We start from the raw sequence: 26,868 nt of genomic DNA, 5'->3' as shown, positions 1-26,868 counted from the left end.
TTACCTTCCACCTTTGTACCTAAACTGTACGTAGGCACTTTGTTTAACAGCTTTTTTCACTCTGCAAGGTCATCACTGCCACTAAACATTTTTAAAAGCAATTTTGAGTGGCCATGGGAGCCTTTGTCTCAGATCCAGCTGTAGAACCAACTCATACACGTCTGGGGATTTAGTGGTCACCAGCTGGAGATCTCATTAGTGGTCTCAATTAGATCTTGCAATTTGCTTCTGGTTGCTGGGTGAGAGCTGTCCTTCTCATCATATTCAACAAACCCCATAACACCCAGGCATAATTCAAACAAAATGACACTGACCTAACTGAGGACGCTGGTCTTCTGTTTTGGGAACTGTTGAGGATGATGGCTGAGTAGCTGAAAACAGAAAAACCCATGTAGTTATTTTTCCAGTTCGGAAGTTGGTCACCAAACCTGTGATAGATCACAGGCCTGGGACTCCTGCTGCTCACCACTCAATGATGGTCACAATAGGATTTAGCTTTATAAGACTATATATATGGTCATGGACTTGATGAAGCCTGAGTTCGTGTAAGGATGTGGCTGCCCCAGTGACTCCACCCAGTATTGCCTACACACAGCTAACAGGCTTTCCAGCCAAGGCACAGGTAAGAATCCTCCGGAGCTGAATGTTGAGGTAGCTCCTATCAGTTCACTTCAGAGTCTATGCAGGTTGCACCAGATGTGCATTAGGCCCACAGGCTAGACATATGCAGATGCTTTTACCTTTTGACTGAGGACTGGGGTGGGTGTGACTCGTCCATGCTGATCTTCTGGCTTGCTCATAAGGCAGATCTGCAAAGGAAAAATACACCGATTCATGCAGCTATGGCATAAAGTGTTTATGTCCACAAGGGGCACATTTCTAAGGGACTCACTGGCTTGGAAAAAATTACTGAAATAAGAAGGATACTCCTTGTTAAAACCTTTATCGTCTTCACTGTCTCTAAAACTAATAGTACCACATTGCCCTCTGCATTTCTTTTTAGAGGTGCTTATTCTTGTTAGATGTCCAAACTGCGCTGAAATAGCTGGTACAAATATGCTATAGAGTCCATCATTTCCAAAGGCTCAGAGTACTCCCTTTGGTCCTCTTCCTCAGCCCAAAACACCAAGGAATGACACACACTGCACATCATGGACAATTTATGCTAGAGTCTTGCAGGAGAAGTCCCCCAAGAGGTCAGAGCTCAGATTAAGCATAAAGTGTGTACCACTCCCTCCCATTCTCAGCATGTAACAGTATTTTCTTTTAAGAGATAGGCTTTAGTTGATTTAATGTGCCATTCTCTGCTAGTCTGTTGCTGTCAGCCTTTGAGATTAATCAAACCTTATAGGTTGAGTTTGAGAGCTCCCTCTTCTGCCACCTGGTCATAGGCAGAAATCTGTGAGACAATAAAGTCTTGGTTTTGTCTGTTGGAGATTCCTCTAAACCACTGTTGTATGTTTACATTTGCAATAGCTCTCATTGCCATCATGCACGTTATTATGATCTCCCTGTGATATTATTCCTCATGCTTGCAAACGCTCTCTTCCTCAGATACACGCTCTGGTCTCACTCCAAGTTCAGAATCCAACCTTTTGGGATAACTGATTGCTGCACTTTGCCAATCTCACTTGTTTCTCTTCTACTAGTAATTTCAAATTATTAATAATTTTTCCACACCCCAGGATCCTCACAGATCTTTAGAAACATTAACATGTGAAAACAGTGAACATGCTTAAATGTTAAAGATACATATGTATACATGTTATATCTCTTCCAAAAAGTAGATAGCTTTTTTTTCCTGCTTTATCTATTTAAATATTCCTTTCTGCTTCTTGGGACAAGCTCCTTAACTTTATGTATCTAATTTTCATTTGCTTTTTCCTTCATTTAGTCATTACTTCTATTTCATTTAAATGCTTTAGCATATAAAAGAAAGAAACTAAAACATAAAAGCTTTCTTCATAAAGTATAGGTAGCAAATTCAAATGTTTGGTTTACCCTTTGAAATCTTTGCAGTTGCCTGTGCTTTTCTATGGCTGGCTTTAACACATTAGCTAAAACTGCTGTCAAAATCAGACACTTATCTTGCCCACGATCTCAGGAACATAGCAGTACCCACCTGGGTGAACTAAGTTGATGTGGATGATTTGATTCTTAACAGTGCTTGTGCTTTATTTTAAAAATGATGTTTGGAAATGAAACCAGTTAGGAATTAAAGAAACAGTCACAGATTGTCTCTGTGCAAAACAGATGTATCTCTGCCAATTTCCAAGCACTATGAGCAGAAGTATCGAATGGAAATAAAGTGTAATGTGAAATTCACAACCAAATTGCCTGTAATTTATTTAGTCTGTTTGGCTTGAGGAGCAGACTGGCACTACCAGCACTGTTGTCTCGCAGAATCTTACACTTCAAAACCTTTGATTTTGCTGAGATATGCAATTTATCTTTGTATTGTATTTGAATAACTTGTGGTCTTCTATCCCTGATTTCTTGAGAACTGTTCCACAATCTTGTCCTTCAGAAACTCAGAGTAAATAACGTGAATTGTACAAGTGCTCATCTCTGAGCAGAAAACTGGTGTGCAGGTGAATCTGTAACATGCAGATGTCCTAACTAAGTTGAGATCAACACTATTAACTCTTGTAGTTAGAAACACCTCATGGCCTGAGGACTTTATCATCTGGCAAAAAAAATCAGAAGGACTCTGGTCATGTTTCCAGGGGGTTCTGAGTTCTGTCTGTACAGAGGGGGGACAGGGCTCAGCCATGGGCTGCTTGCATGTATCTTGTCCAATCCTGCCTTGCCTGGCCAGTTCTCTACCTCCATGGCAGCCTTACCAGGGAGATTCTGGTGACATAAGGAACCTAATTTTTCCCCAGTTCTTCCATTCCCTGCCCAGAAAGACTACAGACAAACAGGGGAGAAAGATCACATAGAAGGTATGTGCTTGTCATTAGGCTGTGCAACTCATCCCACAATCTCTCCTCTCCTCTCCTCTCCTCTCCTCTCCTCTCCTCTCCTCTCCCCTCCTTTGCCTCTCTCTCCTATTTGCGTGTCTCCAAATTATTAGACACCTGTACGCTGAGGGCTGTGTGATGCTGTGTGCTTGCACTCAGTGACACTTGCAACCTTGAAATATATTTGGTACAAATTTAGTACTGTGAGAAAACTGGTTTGCCTTTTAACTCAACACATCATAAGATGGTTTTCCGACTACACCCTCTCCATTAAAAGAAAAATCCAGTTATCAGCCTTTCTTGAAATAGCACAAAATTCCAACTTCATTCTTAGTTCAGTATTGTGCCTTGATAAACATGTTGCTATCCTAGATAAGCAAATCTGTTCTTATTCATGAGATATTAGTACAGCATGTCCTTATCTTGGACAGATCTTTGATGGGAATGCTCCTGTTTGATGAGACATGTAGACAAACCCATATTAGGTCTTTCTGAGCTCCTGATAGCTTCATTGTATTACTTTCAGCTTGCTGAAACCTCATGTTCTGTTGTAAAGGTGACTGAAGAAATACTTTGTCATTGCAGGTCATTACAAGCCCTGCACATTTCCTATTTTCTATTGTAGTGCCTTAACAATGGCAATGCTTAATTACTTTCTCCAAAATTGCACCCCAGGATTTGGCTAATTCCCATTTAACATTATTTATCTTCCCCCCCCCATTTTTGACCTTTTTCATGTCATCAAGTGATTGTCCCCAAGGTCTGCTATTGCTCTCACATGAAGGACGCTTTGTTATGGAAAAGCTTCTTTGCCATCTAGTTGAAATGTGACATTTAACTAAAAGGAGTACCACAGAATAAGTCAACAAAATGTTTCTTGAGAGAAAACTGAATTTGTGCAAAAAAATATTTTTTCTTTCCAAATGAAAATTCTGATTTTAAAGATGTTTGTCAACTTTGGATTGTAAAAGATAAAATAAAATAATACTTTCAAAATCACATGACAATTTGTTGTAGGAAATGTTTAGTTAGGATACATGGGTTTACACAGAAGAATAGAGACACCCTATATCCAAAATACAACTCCCACAAGTAATTGTGTAAACACAGGAAGATGTTGACATAAAGCATTCAGTTTTGTAAGTGTCATTGTAAATGTGATTTAGATAAAATGCTGAAATGAAGGAGTCCACTATGTCTGATATGTGTTTTTTTAGAACCTTCTACTTCAGAGAAAACTAGTATTTTATTTTTCCATCACAAGTCAGGATAAAACAAATATTGAAATCATAGAATTTCTCATGGGATAAAAAAATCCAGTTTTTGTTCAAGTCCACTGGAAACATACCCATGAAATAGTATTCTTTCACAGCAGACTCATTCTAGCCTTTGCCTGAAATCCTCTCAATTGGCATGGTTATTTCCTGCAGGACACCCAGGTCCCTCTGGTCTTATGTTACATGTTCATTTTCATTGGAAACTACTAAGAGTTTGGGGCATTCAGTTTTACATTGCATAGCTGGCAATTTTTTTTACAGCTATGCTTTGTCTTCTCATCCATATCCATGTCCACATTCCTCCATGCCATTCAAAGCTCCTGGGTGCTACAATAACCTGTGATCACAAGGGCCACAGTCTGCTTTAATGTTTCATGAAAATGTCTATCTTTTTTTTGAATATCCTTTCTTCTAATACTGAGACTAAGCAGGTACTCTGTGACACTCTTTATTTTGATAATTATATCATGTTTCCTCATCCCCAAACCCTGAGTTGAACAATTTGAAACTTTCATATCTTTCAACATGCTCAAAAGATTTTCCATATTCCCATGACTTGCTCTAAGCGCCTTCTAATTCTGCAAATAGCCTCTTTGATAAGAGATGATTCACACAGCTTTCTGTACAAGGCTACACTGCTGATTTATTTAATGGTATAGTCAGATTTCCCATATGATCCTCCACTGTGTTTCTTCATTTTTTTACTTTTTTTTTCACTTTGGCCAACAACTGGAGCAGTGGCTTTCACTGTGCCATAAATAAAGATGCCTATGTCAAGTTCTTCTTTCATGAGTGAAGAGGGTTAATTTGAAATCAGTAAGATATGCAAACAACTTTTGTCTTATACTGTATTTATCAACTTGTATTTTCAGCTGTTAACATATTGCCAGTTTGTTTCTCTCTAATAAGACTTCTGGGCGCCTACGCAGGAATCCTTTAGAGGAATCTCTGGTTTCAAGTAATGACAAAATCATGCCATCTCTAAGTTTTATACCAAATTTTACTGTGTTCTTTTTCAAATTATTGACAATTATAGATCATTGCAGAGAATGCTAAAGCACCCGTGACTTAAGATGTCCATTATTTAGTCTTGGTAACAGGTTAATTAGCCAGTTCTTGATCTGTTTCTTATGATATGCTGATTTAACTTTTATTGTAAATAGTTGTGGGGCACTTCGGTAAATGCCTTATGAAAGCCAAATGCCAAATATATGCATTGGATCAGTGGTTTCCTTTTTATTCACTATTATAGACAAATAGATCTAGCAGAAGAGTTTGTTCTAGAAACTTAGTAGGGTGGATTTGATCACATAATGGCCTGGTAGCTGTTTCCCTATCTATCTATTTTGATTACCAGTTAACACATCTACAGACATGCATATATATATGTATACAAGTGTATATAAAATAGTTACTTGTATATACTGTCCTGGATTATACCCTAAAGCATTGATAAAAGATAGATAAGATATTTGCTGTCTAAAAACCCCCTCTGTTTTTAATGAGAGAACGTATCTTTCCACAAGAACTCAGTCAATTCAAGTGTATGTCCCTTCAGAACACTTGGATTCATGCCTCTGGCTCACTAATGAATTTCCTTTAAATTTCGTATTTTACTGCAGCTCCTCTTGATGTCTCACAGTACTCTGCACTTATTACTGGGAAAGCAAATGTCCAGATTAGGCATTTTTCCAGAATCTTTAGTGGTGAAGGGTGATACAAACAAAATTTTTAGCTTCATAGCCATGTCCTCATCTTCTTTAATTATTCCTTTTAGCCTTTCACAAGCCAGCACACTCACAATACTTTCACAGGCTTCAAACTTTTGAGCAGTAAGAATTTCCTTATGTTTTGATTTTACTTATTTAGTCTCTTAAACTCACAATCAGATGTTGTGGGGTTTGTTTGCCTCAAACATAAATAAAAAGTTGATAGCAGGAGAAACAAGCATCCTGCATTTTTAGAGTACTTTTCCCCAATGTACTTCAAATAGCGTTATAAAAGAGGGCATTCTTGCCTTATTTTACAGACAGATAGCTGAAGTACATTGAAAAGTGACTGGGCTGGGACAATGCAATAGAACCAATGAATAAAGCTCAGGTCTTCTGATTCTCTGGTGCTTTAAACAGTAGCTAGCATTGCTTCAAAGTCAGAGATACGTGGAAGAAACAGACTTACTAAACTGCTCTATTTAATCATCTCACTCTACACGATACATACACAACATATATATAAAATATATGTATATAATATGTGTGTGTATTAAAAAAATAGCCTCATATTTATGAAAAGAGAGTTGAAGAAAAAGAGTGAGATACTTCAAGAGATGAAATTAGTAAAATCACAGCATACAAAAGATGGTCATTGTTCATACCTGGCCTGGTTGTAATTCTTTGTGTTGCTTCTGGATAAACTGATGTATTTGGAAAAATAAAAGTGGCACCTCCTAAAGAGAAAGAAGAAGACATAACACCTAAAGATTCATTTTTACAGTCCCTAAGTCCACTACTATTTTCCCTCTTGTAGTGTGTCTGAATGAAGACTACAAGTAAGTAATTTCTATCTTGGGACTGTTATATATAAAAGTTAATTCCAATAGCCTTTGCACCTGTGTAAATCCATTCAAATTACTGGATAAAATCTGCGCAAAATCCATGTTAAGGCACAAGACAGTGAAGTTCAGGAAATCCCTTCTACCTTCACCACAATTACCTCCACCTGGGCAGGTCGTTTCATATCTTCTGAAATAAAACTTCTTTGCCTTCTCTTTGTTAGTGCATGCACTTCCCAAACAGGTTCATAATTTCAACTGAGACTGTAGGCCTGGGCCAAAGCCTATTGGTGTCTGTGGGAATCTTCTCACAGACTTTGGTTGGCTTTGGGTCAGACCCTGAGAAATCTCATTCTCTTCACAGAGTGAAAAAATTAAAAATATTGAGCTTGATATAGAAAATGGTATCTCACTTATCTCAGGCATTGAAATTGCTCTAACTACATCAACAGACTTCAATGACCATCTCTAGGAATATGAAAAGGGTCATAAGGATTTCTGCAGTTACTGCTGACTTCAGTAAGAATTTGTTTCTAACTCTTTCGGGGTCCTTTGACAATCCCACTCCAAAGTTCTTCTGCCAACAGAACAACTAATTTTCCTTATGCTGATGATCAGCACGATATTATTCACACTCCCAATGACAGAAATGCAGACAATCTCATTTTGGTGAAATGAATTTCAAAATATCATTGTCAGTGCACACATATAGAAAAAGATAACACATAGAACTGCTGAACAACACTTGGATAACTCTATGTGGAAACTGCTTGGCAAATTAGAGTCTGGAAAGCCAGAAATGGAAAAGACCATCGAGTCCATCTATTTTTAAAAAGGGCTCAAGGCTTATTCCAAACCCCATCAAAGTCAATGGAAAAAACTTTGTTGCTTTTGGTGGGGTTTGCAGTAGGCCTACAGCCCACAACAGGACTTTATGTCAAGTGGCAAACATCTAGTCTCAGGGAGAGATCTTCTAATCTGTCAGTTTTGCTAGGAAACTCACTGTTATTTACCACAGTGAAAAACTAAATGAAATATGAGAGAGGCATCACTATCCAAGGTTTTCTTTTTTTTTTTTTCTTTTGCATTATCCTTTGTATTATCTTTTTCATTTCTCATAAAGACTTGTTATTTCTGGTCACTGTAGGTAACTAATACCCTCAGGCATGATCATGCAATATTCCAGACATCTTCAATCAGTACGTATGCCATACTATGTGTACAATTCCATGCCATCCTCTGTTGCACAATTGCTAGAGCAAGATAAAATTTATTCTGAATTATTTTCATAAATATTTTAAGTCACATTCTGAAAGACAGACGCTTTTGAGGCATGTATTGTATCATTCTCCTACCTACACTCAATACTGTTCTAGGCCAAATTAAGAGAAGGGTGAATATTAACAAAAAGTATTTTACATTCAGATCAGACTTAGTGCAGATTACAACATCAAACTTAGTGGAGTTTCCAGCTCAAGTCCCATATAGCTGACAAATGAGGTGAGGTACCTGCCTAAATAGCAATTTTATTGAATTATATGATATATACTGGACGGGAGGGGACACAGTCCCCATTCACCAGAGCCCACAGCACTTACTTAGGCAAGCGCTGAAGCACTTAGGAGCTCCACCAATGTTCTAGGGATCCGTGGAGTAGATCTGACAGTACAATGAGACAGAATGAGAAAAAAAGTCCTCACAGACAAAGGCCCCAAGCCTGCAGCTTATCATGTGTCAGGGACCCCATTTTCTTGTAGGACAAAAGAAATTACCAGTAAGGAGACCATTTTTCCACCATCTGGCCCTGCGTGATCTCACCTTTTTTCTGTGTGTCTGTGCATAAAACTCACACACACAGCAAGGAGAGGATACGCTTGTCTCCCTCCTGATTTACCATTTCCATTTTTAGCAAGCAACCCATAAAAAGGAATCCTGTGCTTTTCGAAGATGACCTATAGCAATGGGAGCAGTGCCAGCATTACCTGTGTTTCTAGCATGCATTAACCGTGGAGAGTTTTGTAAGGCCTTATCAACATCATCTGAAGTCAAATGTGGAAGAGGAGCTACAAAACAAAACAAAAAGCAACACCAAAATGAAAAAAAATTGTGAATTATCTTTTTAAACCATATTTTCCCCTGACAGGATTGTTTGAACGTGAGTCTACCAACAGTCAGTTTCAGTCTGCAGTTTGGAGGGAGGCATGTGCGCTACAGCTTAAACTAGGGCATTCATTTATTCAGCATTATGAATGCATAATATTTCTGACTGATTATTGACATGTGCGTGTGGAGAAGACTACACCGCACTGGTGTTGCAATGCTTGTTGCTTTTTTCTTTAAAAACCACGTTTACTTTAACTTCTTTAAACTGAGGCAAACCTGCAAAATTTCCTCAAGCTTAGATGAAAGCCCTCAAGCCAGGAATTCACTAGTCCCTTCTTTCCCTTTGAAATGCTAGCCATGCACTACAAGTAATTTGCATTTGGACTTTAGGGACTGTTCCTTTTTTCCATGAATTTATAGAACTTTTATGCAGTTCAGTGAAATCTTCATGATTCTATTCAGAATTGAGCAAACTGCTGTCAGTCCTTATAATCATGCCTGGAATTCACTTTATGAATCAATGTTTGCACTCTCTTTTAGCATTCTCATCATTAAAATGGAAAGAAATGAGTATGTGACCAGAAAAAACATTAGCACTGAATCCCATATGATTTTCTTCCTATAGTACGCTGATGAATATGCTGGGTTTCAATTTGTTTTTTTTTCTGAGATGGACATGTAGAAATATTCCCTAACTCTTGTCTTTGATGAACATGAGTGAAAGCCAACTGAAATTAATGGGAATCTTTCCATCAAACTGAAAAGGCTTTGGATCAGTCTCCCTACTACGTTCTTAGGAACAGCAACATTTGCAACAGACATTTGAAAACCCAGCTGAGTGTATCCACATCATTAAATCTAAGACTGATATCAACCACAGATTTGATTGTAGCCACAACCATAATGACAGAAAACTAGCTTACTCTCTCTGAGGTAGTGTAAGTGTGACAGGAGGATATCTGCATTGTAGCTTGGGGTGAGTCTCTGGAAGTCATCTTTGGTCATTTTACACAGCTCCTTCCCATCGATGTTCTGGAACAACAAGATGTCTACGTCCGGGAGACCATACTCCTTCACCGCCCATTCCAGCCACTGGCGTACGTGGTCTGTGCTCCATAACGTAGGATCTGGTGGTATCACAAAGCACAAAATTAGGCAGAGAGGGGAGAGTGTTGATGTGCTGGACCAGTACAAAATAGACATACACCACAGTCAAACTGTGAGAGACCTTAATCCCCTGTTTACCGACTGCTGGAGATACATGAGGAATTAATTTGGCCTGTTGAGTGCAAAGGAGAATAACTGCCTGTGAAAAACTATTAGGGAAGAGCTGTGAGCTCTGATTGTTAACAACAAACCCTCTGCTGTTGAAGTCCTTCTCACATTTAGTTCTTTTGTCTTGTAATTTTTATGCATTATTATCCACAGATTAACATAGGCTCCTGCCCTCATGCAGAGAATACTCTTTAAGAAGAGTATTTAAGAGAGCCCACTAACAGCACTACGACTTATATCTGAACAATTTTCAAAGCTCTCTGTTGAATTTGTAACTTTATTCAATTGAAATTTCCACCCACGTCAGAAGTACTGTTTCTTGGGCATAGGCTCAGTAAGCATTCAGAGATTTCACTAGTTATTTCATAAACTAGTGGGTCATATGAAAATATTCTGCACTTTATTTCCTAGACTGCTGTGCTGTACCTGTGTACATTGCTACACCTGTGTGGATTTTTACTTACTACATGAAGTATTGGCAAAACCATCTGGGGAAAAAAAAAGAACTAGTCTAGATCTTCAGCAAAACATTAGGCTAAATACCTTGTGTTTCTGAATGAATCCTTGATTAAAAATAATTTTTAAATGAATTTAAAAAATTGAACTTCTTTTTTTGCCGCTAAACTACTCCTTTTCTGTTTCTCTTCCATTCCACTTTTCCCTATTCTTGAGTTACAGTAAGCACCCATCAACATGAAGGTCCCTAAGGACCTGCAGTGCACATCCCCATAATGGAAGACAGCTCCTACCACGAAGAATGTATACTTTTTGCAGAGAAATGATTAAAGCCAAGGGGAAACAAACTCCTTGAGAGTTTGTGCCTTCCAACCTAAATGACTCTGTGATTCTGTGATATCCTGAAGACTAAGAATGGAGCACACAGAGATCAAATGGCTGTAATCCATCACATGAAAGTCTGTAGAAGGGCTGAGACTCGAATGACAGCCTAAATAGCTTTTCTGTGGCTTAACATCAGTGCCATTCCCTCTCTTTTGATTGTTGTTCAGGCTGGTCTGAAAGAGGTGGGGTCCTCTTTCCATAGGCTAGGAACTATTCAGAGTCTGTTATGCTGTAGCTCACTCCCAATCCTTCACTCATGAAAGCCTCCCGCTATCTGATGCTTCTCTTGGCATTTTAAGCCATTGCAAGTCAGAATATTTAATCTTCTGGAGCTTCAGAGGGCTTCTCTGTTCTCTGAAGTGCACCAAAAAACACTTAAAAGGACCCCTCCATCTGGTATGAAATAGGTAGCAAACTAGAGGGATGCAAGTCTGGTGGTAAACCTAGGGTTTGGATGAGATTGCCCATACCTACAGCAAAGAACTCCAACATATACATTCAGTTTGATTTGAAGTAAAGAACCAAACACCAGTTCACCAAAACATTTTGATTATGCCTATATTTTTTAAAGGTTTCTTATTTATGATAACTAGAAAGTTACCACAGCTGGAAATGTGAATTTTTCTTTTTTTATTCCTAAACATTGCCACACGAGCTGCACACTGCCTATGCGGCAGTCAAACAAAACCAACTGACTTTTACCTATACATTTCTTCTAGAGACCTCAAAATAGCAAGGCTGTGACTGTGACCATCTTGTTCCACAAATGTCACTCAAATCCACCTCAAAACACACCTCCAGGAATACATGGAGAAATAAAGATCTTGCTGAGCTAACCATGGTAAGGGTTACTAAAAGACTAAAAAAAAGTGCCAAACACCAAGAAGACAAATATTCTAGAAGAACATTAAAATGTCATGAATTTCAGTGTGGTCTGCTTCCAGTTGGCAGGACACTTCATTATTCAGTGCATCACTCTTCTGTCTTCAGAATAGAACTGTCAATACCATTGCAAAGGATACTGCAACATATTTGTCCACACGTATCTTGACAAATAACTGAAATAATCACAGCTTGCAAAATTGGCCACAGTTAGTACTCTTGCATATCTTAGCAACTGAAAAACTGTAAGAATATTAAGCAACATAGCAGTAGCAGAAATGTTTCAGATAGGCACATCTCTGCTGGAGAGGAACTAGCAGCAAATCCTTTATTTGCAGGTTGCAGGTGTTGTGTCTATGCTGTGTATATCCAGTGGTTTATAAACACCCACATATGTCATGATGGTCTAATGCTTTGACTTCGGAAATAGGCATACTAATTATTTTGCAAACTGAGGCAATAAACCTTCCAGCAGAGGTTTGTTTGGAGGACAAGGCACACAGGAGTGAATGCCTTCTTGTTCAATTAACTGCTGAATCCCACAACCAAGCTTGCCAAGACTAACCAAGAATTTCTCAATTGTGCTCTTATATTGCAGTGAAGTTGTCAGTTTGCTTATTAAAATGTTTTACACTGCCCAAACTCAGGGGATAACCTAGATACATGCTTTTCATGCACTGTTTTATTTCACAGAAGCTACTGTGTTTTTAGCATGTTGAGAGCTGGAGTGCATTTGGTATTTGCAGGGATATCATGTGGTACAGTGATCCCTTCTCTCTCCCACACACTCTGCACCCAGCTAGTCCATGGTGTTAAGAAATGGAAATGGCTCTTCATTTTGCACACTTTAGGGTGAAATACTCCAAAAGGAGCTAGAGAAGTCAGGTAAGATCTGAGTGCCTGTAATCATCCAGTTCTGCTGCTGAAATGGGAAGAACAGGTTGGGGAGGTGGCTTCACTATGACATTTCCCAGCTCATTCTCTTAATAACCCTGGGAAATTACTGCTCTTTTCTTTCTGATCACCTGTATCACACTGCCACTTTTCTCCACATCTTCTTAAATAATGTTAGTAGACTTAGGAGAAATGCATTTTTTTGCTTGAAATTTTTGTGTAGAGGGTCTAACCTGCTGGCACAATGACTCTTCGTTCATTGGTAGTCATATTTGGGGGTGGAACGTGCTTCTCTTCCATGTAGTTTCCATAGTTCATCCCAACATTGTCTGAGCCGCTAACCATTTTCCCTCCTTTTGCCACGCTGCAGTCATCAGGAGAATTCCTAGACAGAGAAGAGAGATGTGCTTCTATTATTATTCCAGTCCCTACTAATATCCTCACCAAAGAGTAATGCTGAATGAAATGGAAAAAAATGAGACTTGAGCACCAGCGTTGGGCTGTCACTGGAAAACCCAGTACCTACCACCCAACAACTCTGCTGATTCCTTCAGTTGCCTCAGAAAAAATGACCAGCCTCAATGGACCATATATTTATTTTTATTTTCAAAGGATCATGCTCTTATATGTCTCCAAACACATAAACACTAACGATTTATTTCCAGAGACTGGGCTAGAATGGAGGCTTTTTCATGAGCTTGCTAAGCCTGATGGTTGCAAGTAGCTGCACTTCTCTCTCCAAATATCTCACAGACAACTCAGCAAACCCAGAGATGCACTTAATGCAAATTTGCTGAGGGAAAACTATCACTATTTGTCATTGTCCAAGCATTGGACAAGGCTTCTCCAAGGCTTGGACAGCTTCCCACCTCCACTGCTGTCATTGTTTCATGTGGGCCACACTCAGTTGCACTTTATGTCATGCAATGTAGACACACTTCTACGTACGGCTTACAGAAAAGGAACATTTGCCAAAGCCATGATACAAAATACCACACGCATGACTGGAAAAACCTTTCAGCTCCTGACTAGCACAGTCTCCATGGTACTGTAGTCAAGAAATGGAAATCTGCAGACGATCTGCAACCAGACACCTCTTTAATTTTGGCTTTGCTTTCTGAATAGAGTCTTTAGGTTTAACATCCCACAGGGGGTTCCCTAATGGCATTTTAATTGCATCACAGTTTTCTTTCTGGCAGACACAGACATATTTGTCCCTTAATTTAATGTCTACAACGTGTTTCATCAGAGAGAGAAAAATTGTTACAAAAATCAAAATAAAGAACAGAGCCACAGGGAATACCTTTAAATGTAAAGAGGCTGTTTGGCAAGGGAAGGAGGGTGTTGGTTGGGTTTTGGTTTCTTTAGTGATACTACACTACTAACAACTTTCTTTTAGTTCTGCCATTTAACTCCTGAAACTGTGCTATGGTCTTACTAAACAAGCAGCAAGTCAGGTTGCGATGCTTCGTTTTGGTTCCTTGCAAACCAACTAATTTGCAGCCCAGAGAACCAAGAGACCCTCCTAAACCCAGACTCCTGGAAGCTTGTTTCAGGATCTGTTCCCTGCCCCTCAAGAAGGTGTTTCACCAGGGCCTCTTGCTCTCCCCAGCTCAGAAATCCCAGCTCTTGCTGCAAGTGTTGGGCAGCAGTGTCACTGTAAGCCCACCAGCAGTCAGAATACAGGTGCTTTCCCAGAAGAGTTTTGCTATTGTTTTGAGGACAAAAGAGGAAAAATAGTATACAGTTTGGACTACTGTCTGCTCAACATATGTCAAAAGGATGTGGCAGGTATTTTATCCAATGCCCAAGTGACTCAGTTGAGTTGACTGCTCAGCTCTACCATGGGTCAGGAACTAATGCAGTTATAATTCTCACATGTGTGTGTTTAAAAAATAACTAGCACTTGGAAAGCCAAAAAGATTTAGTATACATATTAAATACTAGAAGTACATTTTAAGTATATAGGGTTTCTTCTGTGCCGTGTTACTACTAATTTTATCATGTTGTGTTAATGTATATATTTAAAAAAATTAACTGCTGATGGCTTTTAGTTTAAAAATAAAATGTATCACAGAAACCATTCAATGGGTACTGTCATCTTCTTTAGGAGAAGAAACAGGGCCTTGAATGTTGCCTGGGAAACATTGGCTTCACATACCTTTTTCAGGTATAAAACATCTTGGGTGCCGTGTAACATATCACATACAAAACCTGCCTTGTGTAAAGGTCCTACAACTGCTTTTTCAGCCACAGGACTGAATAATAACCACAAGGCAAGATATAGTCAGCACATGGTCTTGCCTGTCATTGAGTGGTGGTGAATTTAGCCTTTCCTCTCAGAATCAAAATACTTGAGCATTATTCTCTCAGGTTTAACTTTTCTATCCCTCTACATACCTCTAAATATAATTCTGGGATACAGCTTATTTCTGTGTAAACAGAGCTAAGCAAAACAAAGTAACTTGTTCTTTCAGATATAAACATGTTGAAAAAGAGCTTTTGTGATGATTGCTTGTGACTAAAACTTTGGCTTTTTCTGTTTACCTTTAACAAATACAAATGGCATATATGCATAAGTGAGTTTGCATACTAAATCACATATATTTGGAAACATCATCCAACTCCTGCCCTTGTACCTGTGCAGATGCCCACCCTGGCTCCCAAGGCCAGTTATGTTACAAAGACAAAAGAAAGAACCATTTAGCCCATTCACTGACTTTTTAGGGATGTTTTTGGGAAACAGAGAGCTAGCAGCATCCTTTGGCCTAACTGGTACAGTTACCTTATTTTGTTTTTCTGTGAAAAGGAACTTGGGATATAGGGACATTAAAGTCTTGCTGCTGATGTGAAATATCACATCAGTATTAGCCTACACCACTTTTATGGGCAATTGTGCATTAAAAACACTCTTGTAAACACTGAACAGTAAATGATGTGAAAGATCCAGTAGTAGCACACAGCTTTTGGCAATCTGACAGGGCTTCTGAGCTGGTTTTCTGATCTGAATATAAACAGACGGGGGTGGGGAAGAAGATCATAAATAAGTCATAACTTTTCATTAAATTCCAGAAGCAGATGGTCAAGGGTTTTGTCCCATTAGCTTACTGGGTGGACAAGCAAATCCCCAGTTCAGCAAATCTTCTAAGACCATGCTTAACTTCAAGCATGTAAGCAGCTCCATGGGAGCTAACAGGACTACTCAGGTACTTCAAATTGAGCGTGTGTTTATGCATACCACTGAACCAAGGCTTAATTCAAATGGCTGGAACGGACTTCTACAGTATAGAAAGCAAAACTGAAAATGCAAGCAGACAGTAGAAAATGGTATTTTTAGTGCCCAGAACAACAAGAGAGTGATTGTCTGCAAAGGCTTTTTTTAGGCGCTTTCTGTGAGTCTGCTTTATTTCTGAACCACCGGGGGAGCAGGGGCAGTGGAAAAGCAGCTTTCAGAAAGTGTGCCCAGTGTAAAGGGTGCAGCTTTGCAGTGATTCATCCTCAGCTCCAGGTCTGAAATGAAACCTGAGATGTTTTTCTTCACAGCTGCATGTTATTTTTACTCTTTGTAAATATACTGTGTTACACCTGGAATTTACCAAAAAAAAATAAAAGTGGAAAGACTACAATCATGCTACCCAAGAGCACTTTGTCCAGTCCTGAGCTGATTCAACTCTGATTGCTGATAAATGTCTATTGAAGAAAGTATTTCTCCATGGGTCCTTGGACCTGGAAGCCTCACCTTTATTCAGGGTTACTTACTTAGAATCAAGCTGATTTGATGGTTAAATTTAGCACCCACTCCTACTGAAGCCGATTGGAGTTTTGCCAACCATTGACTCTGATGAAAGCAGATGTAAGTTCATAAATAAGTGTATGAAACACATTTTTTCCTCTTTGCTATGCTACTATTTTCCCCATGTGACATAAAACACCTGTGCTGTGTTAAAATGCAAGGTGCCAGAGAAACACAGATTAGGAATGAGCAAAATTTTACATGATCTCTGTGACATTCCCATAATATAAACCCCTCTATTTAATATTTCTGAATTTCAGAGGGAAACAAATGAGAAAAATTGTATTCTCCAAATATCTACATAACTTTATAAGCTTATTTAATAAGCACAGCTTGGATAACTTCCTTACAGAGGCTACTTATAGAAAAGAGGTCTCAGGAGAGTAGAGTGGTGTAAGGATATCTGTGAAGAGTTTTCTGTGCATGGTCCCCATCCAGCCTGTGGCTGGTCACGTCAGAGGACACGCTGAGCTACCAGGAACTTCTCTTCTGTGAGGCTCTGGAGAACAAACCATGACACTGTCCTACAGGATACAGATTCCTCTCCTCACCTCTCCTCTCCCATTTCGTAATGCCAGTGATCTGAGAAAGAGGGGAATGGCCCCAGCAGGGCTGTGATGTCCCCACCCTGTCCTTACATACAAGAGGGAGAACTCTGCAAAGCCAGCTCCCTCAGAGAATTTGGACCAACATATGTAAATTTATATTTAGCCAAAATGACATCACGTAAAGGTCCACTCATACTGAGTGTATTGCAAAGCATGCTCAGGCTCATCTCCATTCACTGCAACTACTCAAGTTGTAGTGGATTTGGTCAGCACTTCCCCCCCCAAAATGGCTTGTCACTGAAAAAGTGGCCCAGGAAGGAAAACCCAAAACTTCCCTGAGATTTCTTACTTTGATGTACACTGCTGTTTCTTAAAGCACACCTGACATACTTTAGTCTACAATATCAACTCAAAGGGTTACACAGCTGCAGCCCTAAACTCTCTTCCCTGCCCCTCTCTACACCCTCTTCCTCTTCTTGAATCAGTGGGATTCACATCTGCTGAGACCTGCCACAGCACTGACATGCAAAGAGGGGTCCTGCGGGGAACCCTTTGGGTTCCACTTTGGCAGCAATCACTGCGGACAGCCCGACCCTCTCTGCTGAGAAGGAGCCCACGCTCCCCAGCCACCGGAGCGGGAGCGTGGCTGCACCAGAAGCTTTGCAGAGCCCCAGGGGCTGCTTCCCTGGCACCAATGGTGATCCCCATGAGTGCTAAGTGAGACTCTGAAAAGCGGTATCAGAGGCCCCAACGCTTGTTTTGACAGAGCTCAGTTTCTACCACGCACGCTCATCGCCCAGCACCGCAGCTGGAGGCGGCTGCCCGGCTTCTTCTGTGCATACACCGGGCCAAGCCCTGCAAGCGCACCAAGCCCTCTGCTCCTGTGCGGGCACCTGCCCTTAAACCTGCTGCGGGAGCACCACCACACTTAACCTGCTGAAAGAAAAACAGGTTTTATTTTTCCTTCCAAGGCTTCTTGTGAAAGCAGTGCAAAATTCCCTGCAGAGGACTCCAGCATAACAGAGGCATTAAAATGCCAGAAGTCTGAAATATCCCTAGGGTGCTCACACAGGCTCTCACACAACTGCTGAGTGAACTGGGCTGGGGAGCTGCTTCCCCAGCAAGTATGCAAATAAGTAAATAAATGGGTGGGTGGGTAAGTAACTCAGTGCTTAGCTATAACCTGAGTCACTCCCCCACCCACATGGGGCGGCTGTGTGAAGGCGATGCTCGCCCACAGGAAAAGGGATGGCCAGGGTGGGAGCGAGCTGCCGAGGTCTGTGGAAGGGAGGGAAGCCCCTCGGGACCTGTACCGCTGACTAAAGCTGGCTTAAACTGACGCTGAAGCCATGGTGACAGTCTGTTTAGCTTTGCTATAAGGTGAGTGTCAAAAGCAGTCCTAAGAAGACAAAAGAAAAGAAGAAAAAAGGAAAACTGAAGTCCTCACTGAGCCACGCCGTCATGGGAGTGCACTGCTCCGTGTGGGGCTACTCAGGGGCAACCAAAACGGTCTTCAACAGCCCCAACAGACCAGGGCTGCGGAGAGGCTGGGATTGGGGCAGCCCCACGCTAACGCACGCCCACAGTGTCCAAAACAGGGGCAGACACTGCTGTGTGGGGTGCCCCGGGCTCGGTAGGTGCTCAGGGTTGCATGGGGCTGGCCCAGGGATCGCTCAGAGATGTCACAGCGTGGCACGTAGAGGTGCCTCCGGTTCCTTCCTCCAGCGAAAGCAGAAAGCAAACACTACATGCCAACACATGCAACATTGCTGGCTTTCTGTAAGCAAAACAAAAGATGCTTGTTTATTGAGTTGTATGTGCAGCAGCCATTCATTTTCAATCAAACAATAACTTTTGCTAATTGAAACAATCTTTTCTTTTCTTTTCTTTTTTTTTTTTGCTTAACTTTCCCCAGCTATCTTGCAAGTCCACAGCTGCTTCAAGCCTTAAGGCCATCATGGCAAATTAAGGCAGTCAGCGTCTGGCTCACTAGAGGCCAGTCAAGCTATAAATATTACCAGCCTGGCTCTTTGTGTTCACAGTGTGGGGAAACAGCTGGTTTAAGTTTGACTGCACGTTGTCATTTCTCCATTAGTGCAAACACTTCAATATTTCTTATGTGTGAGGTTGGAGTGAAGAAAGGGAAAGAAGGGAAGGGGGTCACTAAAAGCCAAAGCTAAGAAATGATGTTCTGTATATACATAATTTACAATTAGATTGCTGCCTGGGAGAAGGCTGAAGTCTGACATGGTGATAGCTAGGCCAAAGCCACAATGACTTCCCAGTTGGCCTATAACTTTCAGGACCTATTTTCTCTTGTTTTTCTTTTATTATTTTTATAGAAATTCTATTATAATGGTAATGGATTACATTTCTCAAATTGTATTTTATTTCAAGAGCTTGTAAGACTGTTGTATTTGTGGTTTCATAAAATATGAAATACCGGGAGGCAGGGCCCTTCCCAAACCATATATGCCTTCTTTTGTGGGCAGGGATCATATAGAAAGTTAGCAAAGTAGAGCATGCCAGGCATAAACAGAAGTGACATCTTGTATGGAAACCATAATCCCCCGTGTCTGTGGAATGTCTGCTGATTTTCGTGATTAGCATTATCGAGCTGTGAGGCTGACGAGTGTGAAATGGTAAAGCCAACTATTAGCCACTTTTCTTTTTTCTTACCTTCTGCTTTGTCTTAAAATGTTATTCTCAAACTTTAAATACTGAACAGCCCCACTGATACTACCCCGATCAAAATAAAACACCTACTAATGAAGGGGGAAAAGGAGAAGACTCACCTGCAAATGCACTGGGTCAGAGACAACCTACATACTGACAGTGCCTGTGCCGTGCCAGCCCGGGGGAACACTACAATCATTGGCTCTAAACATTCTAGACACAGTAAATACTGTACTGGAAATAAAGCAGTAACGATAGCAATAGTCATAAATAATGACAGTGATCATAACTCTTGTGGGGTCCTATGTCATTATTTGAAGACTAATTTTATATTTCACTACCCATACAAGAGCTTTTGGTTGCTTAGCACTTTTGAAATTCTGGCTATCCTCACCTCCCTCTTAAACTCCTGAAGCTAAACACGCAATTTAAGCACCAGCGGTCAATCCAAAATGTAACCATGCCAATTATGAATGAACACATTATCCTAGAGTGAAAAGCTTCTTAGCTAGCACCTGCCAGCCCAGCACACCCCAAAAAGCTGCAAAATGGTAGCTATAGTAGTGCTGAGCTGGGTTTGTTTTTCTCCTTGACAACATGTTTGCCTCAAGAACAGAGCCAAACCATGCACCCACACACAAACACACACACACACACTCACTAATGTTAAACTGGTGGATTTTCAGAGCGAAGAGGAACTTCTTGAAGTAGTCACACATAAAGCCCTACATGGAGAAGATCCTGAATTTGCATTTTTTCCAGTTTGGTAGGCAGCCACTCCACCAACCACCCAGTGAATGGGAAAAAAGATTATCAGTGTGAGATAACTAACACCACATCTTTTTACCCAATATTAATGTTACTTTATATAGGCAGCTCCAATAATTGCATTAGGAAAGTCATCCTCTTAAGACAGATCTCCCAGCTTTGCTGTGGACTGACGTAGGGGCTGACTCAAGCCCCGTTGGAGACAGAGGAGAGAGACCCATTGACTGCCATGGGTTTTGGACCACGCTTGTTGTTTAGTCTGAGCTGAGGTTTACCAAGAATACCAGGGCTGCATGCCGGTGGTACACCACCAGATGTGGAAGGGATGGCACTTAGCCTCAGCCGCGGGGTTGTGCTCCAGCGATGGAAAAAGCCATGCCCTTGAAAAACAAGTGATGTCAGGGTAATTACTGCAAGACCAACTCTGTTTCTCCATGTATTGGACAAAGGCAAGGTGTGCAAATGCTCTAACTAGCTCCACCAGCATCATACGACAGACAGAAGCATAATGCAGAGGTGCCTCATCTAGCTTAATGCACGTCAGCCTGGATCCTAGGAGCATGATGGTCCTGTTGTGGTGGCAATACAGAGCCCCCATATTGATGAATGCACCCTCCTTAGTGGCTGGGCACATCAGCTGGCACATGGCTAGACTGCACAAGATACCTGAAGTGCTACCCATTCAAATTAACTGATTTGTATAGCACAAAATAGCTACCACTTAGGAGACATTACATCAAGGGGAAAAGAAAAAAAAACCCAACCAAAAAAACAAACAAAAACTTGAGGTCACTCTGGAGTCTGAAAAGTCCTCCTGTGTGTCAGATGCACTCAACCCAGCTAATACACAGGCTATTTAACGAAAATTTAGAACAGTAACATGCAAAGAAAAATGGTATTTCCCAAAAGAGCCAGCACAAACGATGTATTAAGTGATAATTTCATTCTCAAATGGTTTTCAAGCAACAGTTGGTAGCACTTAAATCAATATTTTGCACATGATTAAATCTTAATGACGACTAATTATTTCTGGCATTTCTTTAAAACTTCTGTATCAGCCAAGCTGATGCTGGAAAACTTCTGCTGTGCTTTCACTGCAGCTAACTTTCAAAACGCTTTTTCAATGAAATCACCACACTGCTCACGGCAAGTGAAATTTATCTGTGGCCTCAATAAGACTCTATGTTCCACTTCAGCCTCCCTTAAAAAGATTGATTACCTACCAGTAAACGTAGCTCTTCCAAGCTACCTTTGTATAGTCCCACCCATGGGCATGGTGGAGTCCTGTGGGTGAGTGTATTCAGAGACCACTAAGCAATCCACAGATTTAAATGTTGTTTAAGCAGTACCTAGGGCCTCATGAGAGCATTTTCACAGGAGTGAATGTCACCCTAAATGCATGAATTGCATTCATTCATTGTAATGGAATTGCTCATACTTAATTTGATAAAATATGTAAAGAACAATAAACAGAAAAGTAAGTAACAGTATGACAAATGCAATCTCCAGATTTATATTATAGTGCCCTACTATAACAGGGTGAATCTTTTGGTCTGACTCAAGAGCAATAAATAGCAGGAAACGATATTATTGCATTCAGGTGAAAGATTGACTATGTGGAGGCACAAAAGGTCTCATTAGATTTATGTACCTGGAAGAAATATAATGGCTGTACCAACACAATGTGTTTGAAGAAACTCAATTTGATACCACCTGTGACAATCTGCATTATATATGCAACAGCAGCAAGGTAAATGACAGCTTTAATTTAAACATTTCTTTCTTTATTTAATTTAAGGTAGGCCCTTAGGCTATATTTTCTGGTGCTGTGCCACAGGGTTTAGCTTTAAAAATACTGTTACTGTTAAAGAAAACTGTGTAGCTAATCCCTCTGCAGCACACTGAAAATAACCCTTTAATTTCATTCTAATGTTATTTCTTTGGTATTCACAGGAATGCCAGTTCTGAGACTGTTATGTTTTGACATTTAATGTAGAGCAATTACAGCCAAAGTATGTCTGGGGAAAGTCCTAGCAGAGAGAGTACATTTCTGTTCTGAGTGGGTACTTAATTGTTGATGTGTCAGGGGTTCAGTATGCTCCTAAAATTTTATACCCCCTTCCAGACGACAGAATATATGGCCAGGAAGCAGTCTAACACAGTGAGAAGGGAGAGCTGGACAGCAAAAAATTGCAATGCTAACTATTCTCTGGTTACCACTTTGTGGGGTCTGGTACCCTGTTTTGCATCCTCTTTACATCGTATTATTCCAACCCAGGCTCCCACGTAGGAAGACGATTACAGAGGATACTCTGGAGATTCTAAGGGCAGCAATTCTGCAGCTCTGTAATGTGGCTGTGGTATTTTAGACTCCTTTGGGACAACCCAGATTTTAAAGTGGGTGTAAACAGAGCAGGTACAGTTTTACTAAAAATGAAAAGCAGCTCCAAGCTCTGTAGCTACTGCATGTGTTAATTTTTAACATATGAAGCATTTTTAAGAATGGAGCCTTTCATTTAAGGAAATAAATTTATGGACTGCAAATGAGCAAGGTGGGGAAGGCTTCTGCAGAAAAGAAAATGCAAAGTAACCTACAGAATGGCGGGCTACCGCTAATCTGTGCATATATAGTGTGGCCAATATTATGTATGTGATGAGCAGCAGGTAATCTGTCAGGAAACCAGTGAAACACCAACATACAAATGGCAAAGGCCTAGCAGGACTTGAGGAAGGAACAAATGGGTTTCAGATTTGTAGGAGATGCATATATTGCATTGACCTGTAGTGACTTCCATATTGACAGTACTAACCAGTATCATATCAGAATATTTGATATGATTATTTAGGAATAATTTATTACTGATAAGTAATTTCAGTTTATGCAAGACTTGAGTGATACGCACTTTCTTCTACAGCTGGCAGGAATATCACATACTAGGAAGCATTCCAGTTCCTGAAGTGTAATAACACTATATGTATTACATACACACATGTATGTGAATTTTAGAAATGCCACAACATATTTATACTTGTTACTTGGCAATGTTAGTTCTCCAGTAGAAGTGTAATACTAAGATCTATTTTTTCACGCATGTGTTAGGCCTTATAGCATAGCAGTTCTCTGATGAAATAAACAGTGTATTTTAATTACAATAATATTTTGTGTGTGTGTGTGTTAAGGATAAGCATGCAATATATGCATGAATTTTTTTTTGTTCTGTTAATCTATTCTTTTTTTGGTAGTCTGTAAGTGATTTTTTTTTGTTTCTTTTTCAGCATGTCATGTCTTAGAAATTGCAGTGAAGTATGAATTTTCCTTGTTTCCTCCAGTTAGCAACTCTGCATTGCTCTGTCAGTTGGGGAGGCTGTCAAATTCAAGATTAATAAATGAAACCCTGCTTCCAATGCTGCAGGTTATTTTTAATATAAAAAGAATTCAATTTCTTCCCATTATATTTTCAGCCAGAATGTGCCCCTTAGAAAACCAGTGTTCTGATCAAAAACGTTCAGAGTAGTAACCTGTACAGCCTCTTCCAGCAGCGTAGCCCGTGTGCCAGCTCACACGCTGGTTCATATTGGGAAAGAACGGTCACTGCTGAGCTGAGCTGTTCATTTTCTAATGATGGCCACATTAAGCACCTCTGAGTGATGCTGTCCAGAGAAAAATGAAGAACTTAGTCTTCATGTGCTGCTCAGCTGATTTGCACTAAGATCCAAGTCCAAATGATGGAGTAGGTAGACCTAATGATGTTTTTTTAGAGAATAGGTACATAAAATTCCTTCTTTTCATCTCTTTATTTCTGTAATGATGGTAAAGGTGGTCAGGATGGTGCAAAAGTGTGTCACTAGGGTTCCAGACACCTTGGCAACTCCTGGGTGTCACATCTTTACAACAATTAACAGTTCTGCTGAAAAAGTATGAGTCAAAATTATGCCTCATGACTAATCAAAAAAGATTGATTTCAAGACAATTCCTCAATGCTCAGATTATATATCCTTGCAAAAGTAGATGCCTGTTCTGCCAGTAACAGTGCAGACCGTATGCACAAACATTTTACACAGATAGTGTGGAGACCAGCATACCTCTGAAGGAAAGGGCAGATAGCTCTCTTCACAAAGGACAACTCAGGCAGCCTAAACCAGCAGTCAGTTCCTGACTATTGACTGTGCAGGTAGCCAGAGTATCACCCTAAATGACTCAATGCATGCACACACTAATAGAAAATAGCATAAAGGAAGGAGAAATGATATGCTCTATGAAGATATGTCCAAATCACCTGTTTAATTCAAGGCTTCTGAATGCTTATCCATCCCTGGAAAGTATTTTTGAGTTCCCATATACAAGGTGAACATACCTTAGATTGGGGAGACATGGGTAGTAAGCACTCCCCGCAACCCGAGTGCATGCCCCCCACCACCAGGCTGTAAAATAAGCTGAACATGAGCCTGCTCCGTCCTGCCTGCTGAAGTTGGGCTGCCAGGCAGGCAGCAACACATGAACTGCGGGTTCAGTCGAGAGATGGAGAGCCTAATTCCAGCCCTGCAGCTGGGACACTCTGCTCTGGTGGCTGCACCGTGGTTCACCGCTCCCTGGGTTACTTCTGTTTTTATCCAACAATGGCACAGCCTCTGGGAGAGAAGCAAGTGCACTGAGCCCAGGATCTCTCCCAGCTGCAGCCCCAAACACACATCCATCCACAACAACTTTTTCAGGCCACTCTGGATATCGAGGCAGGGCTTGTCTGCCTTCCCAGGCACCCCGCAATAGCAGGGGTCCCTCAGGATGCCTGGTTCTCCGTGGACCAAGGCAGCCCCTGCAGGAGCCAGATGCTTTAGTGCCTGGAGATTTCTGTGTTCCCAAATCAGGACTCCTACCAGTCTCTAGCGGTTTGGGGTATGCTGGTGTGTGACAGCACATTTTCTACACTGTGCTCTCACCCACAGGCTACATGGGTTTGCCTGAATAAAAGACGGTATTACTACCTACCATTTTGTCCTTAAACCATCATGGCAACAGCCAAATAAATACCTGTGATTCACAAACTGAGCACTAATATTCAGGCTAGTTATGTATTTCAGGAATCCAAGACAAAAAATTCAGGATTCTGTCTTGATTATTTAAAAAATGTGATTGACCAACCATGATGATCTGTATCATCCAGACTCTTCCTTAAGATCTGGGAGTACCACTAATCTCAGTAACAACACTAATTATCTACTCTAATGCACTTTATGGAATTTACACTGAGAAAAACTGTGAGAAGTTGTCTTACAGAAATACCAGCACAAATACTTAGAGGTAATTTTAGAAAGCAGCGGAAACTGGTTTTGAATCAATACTCCATTTGCGATTATGTCTGTGCATTTGCTTAGCACAAAAAAAGAAGAAAAAACCCCTCACTGAAATGGATTGTGAATAAGTTCTGAATAAGTAGGCTTACATAGACTTCCCCTGATTCTTTGTAACTTCAGTTCACTGTTTATTTCGATGAATCTCAAATCTTTGACTATTCACTGGAAATTCTGATTTGACTTCAGCACAATTTCCATCCTTACCAGTGAAAGGTGTAGGTGTGATAAGCTGTCAAACCACTTTGACCTGCTTGTGGTGCTCATCACATTAATGCAGCAAGTGTGAACAGTAACCACAGTGCCCATGGCTGAGGTTTTTCTAAACAACTGATCCTGGGAGATGAGATTAGTAGGCAGGTGTTTGTGACAGAGAGATGTGAAGCACAGTCTTCACTGGTACATTATCAGCAATTGTGAGCAACCGACTTTCTGGACCTCTGCCCTTCAGCAACACCAAAGGAAAACTGTTTTGACAGTGAGGCATTTTAAACAGGAAAGCACTTGTTTGGATAGTTTCCTTGAAAAAAAAAATCTTCATTGTGCTTTTTCAGATGGAAGAAATCCCATAGAGTGGTCCTATGCTTGGGAGAGCTACCAGTCAATATCCACAAATCTACTGCATTACTCTTTCAACTTAATCGATACAATTCTCCTTCACAGTGACATTCATAAAAAAAAGTCCCAAGACAATAATTAATGCACTGACATGCTGTAGCTACTGCCTGTTGAGCTGAGACATTTCTTCTCCTGTTCCTTTCTACTCCCCTGCTTGCCTCCATACATATCCTGTTTCTTCAGTGTGAGCTCTTCTTAAATCCAACTCCAAGGTTATGCTTTTTGGCACTATGTTTACAGTAAATATAAAAGTAAAGATCAATAGTTCACTCCCTCTGTCATTACAAGTATTTACTTCCTATGCTTCTCTGTTTGGTTATACTTAGAGCAA

The 26,868-nt window shown here is 40.5% G+C and overlaps 1 protein-coding gene across 3 annotated transcripts in view; it reads right to left on the bottom strand.

Annotated features, from left to right (window-relative positions):
- ERG (v-ets avian erythroblastosis virus E26 oncogene homolog) overlaps positions 1 to 26,868 on the bottom strand; it is a 63,745-nt gene that overhangs the window by 5,413 nt on the left and 31,464 nt on the right. The window contains exons 3-8 of one of the 3 annotated variants that reach the window (XM_010580324.1): positions 13,019 to 13,170; positions 9,818 to 10,021; positions 8,774 to 8,854; positions 6,615 to 6,686; positions 741 to 809; positions 315 to 371 (exon numbers count right to left, since the gene is read on the bottom strand). In XM_010580324.1, coding sequence (XP_010578626.1) covers positions 315 to 371; positions 741 to 809; positions 6,615 to 6,686; positions 8,774 to 8,854; positions 9,818 to 10,021; positions 13,019 to 13,170 — 635 coding nt within the window. Of the gene's footprint in view, positions 1 to 314; positions 372 to 740; positions 810 to 6,614; positions 6,687 to 8,773; positions 8,855 to 9,817; positions 10,022 to 13,018; positions 13,171 to 26,868 lie in introns of those variants that run through there. The other 2 variants (XM_010580325.1, XM_010580326.1) reach the window with 2 other exon arrangements.

This window comes from Haliaeetus leucocephalus, unplaced genomic scaffold, assembly GCF_000737465.1.
Source record: "Haliaeetus leucocephalus isolate CR32 unplaced genomic scaffold, Haliaeetus_leucocephalus-4.0 Scaffold702, whole genome shotgun sequence".
Lineage (NCBI taxonomy): Eukaryota > Metazoa > Chordata > Aves > Accipitriformes > Accipitridae > Haliaeetus > Haliaeetus leucocephalus.
This window is presented reverse-complemented; position numbering and strand designations above follow the sequence as displayed.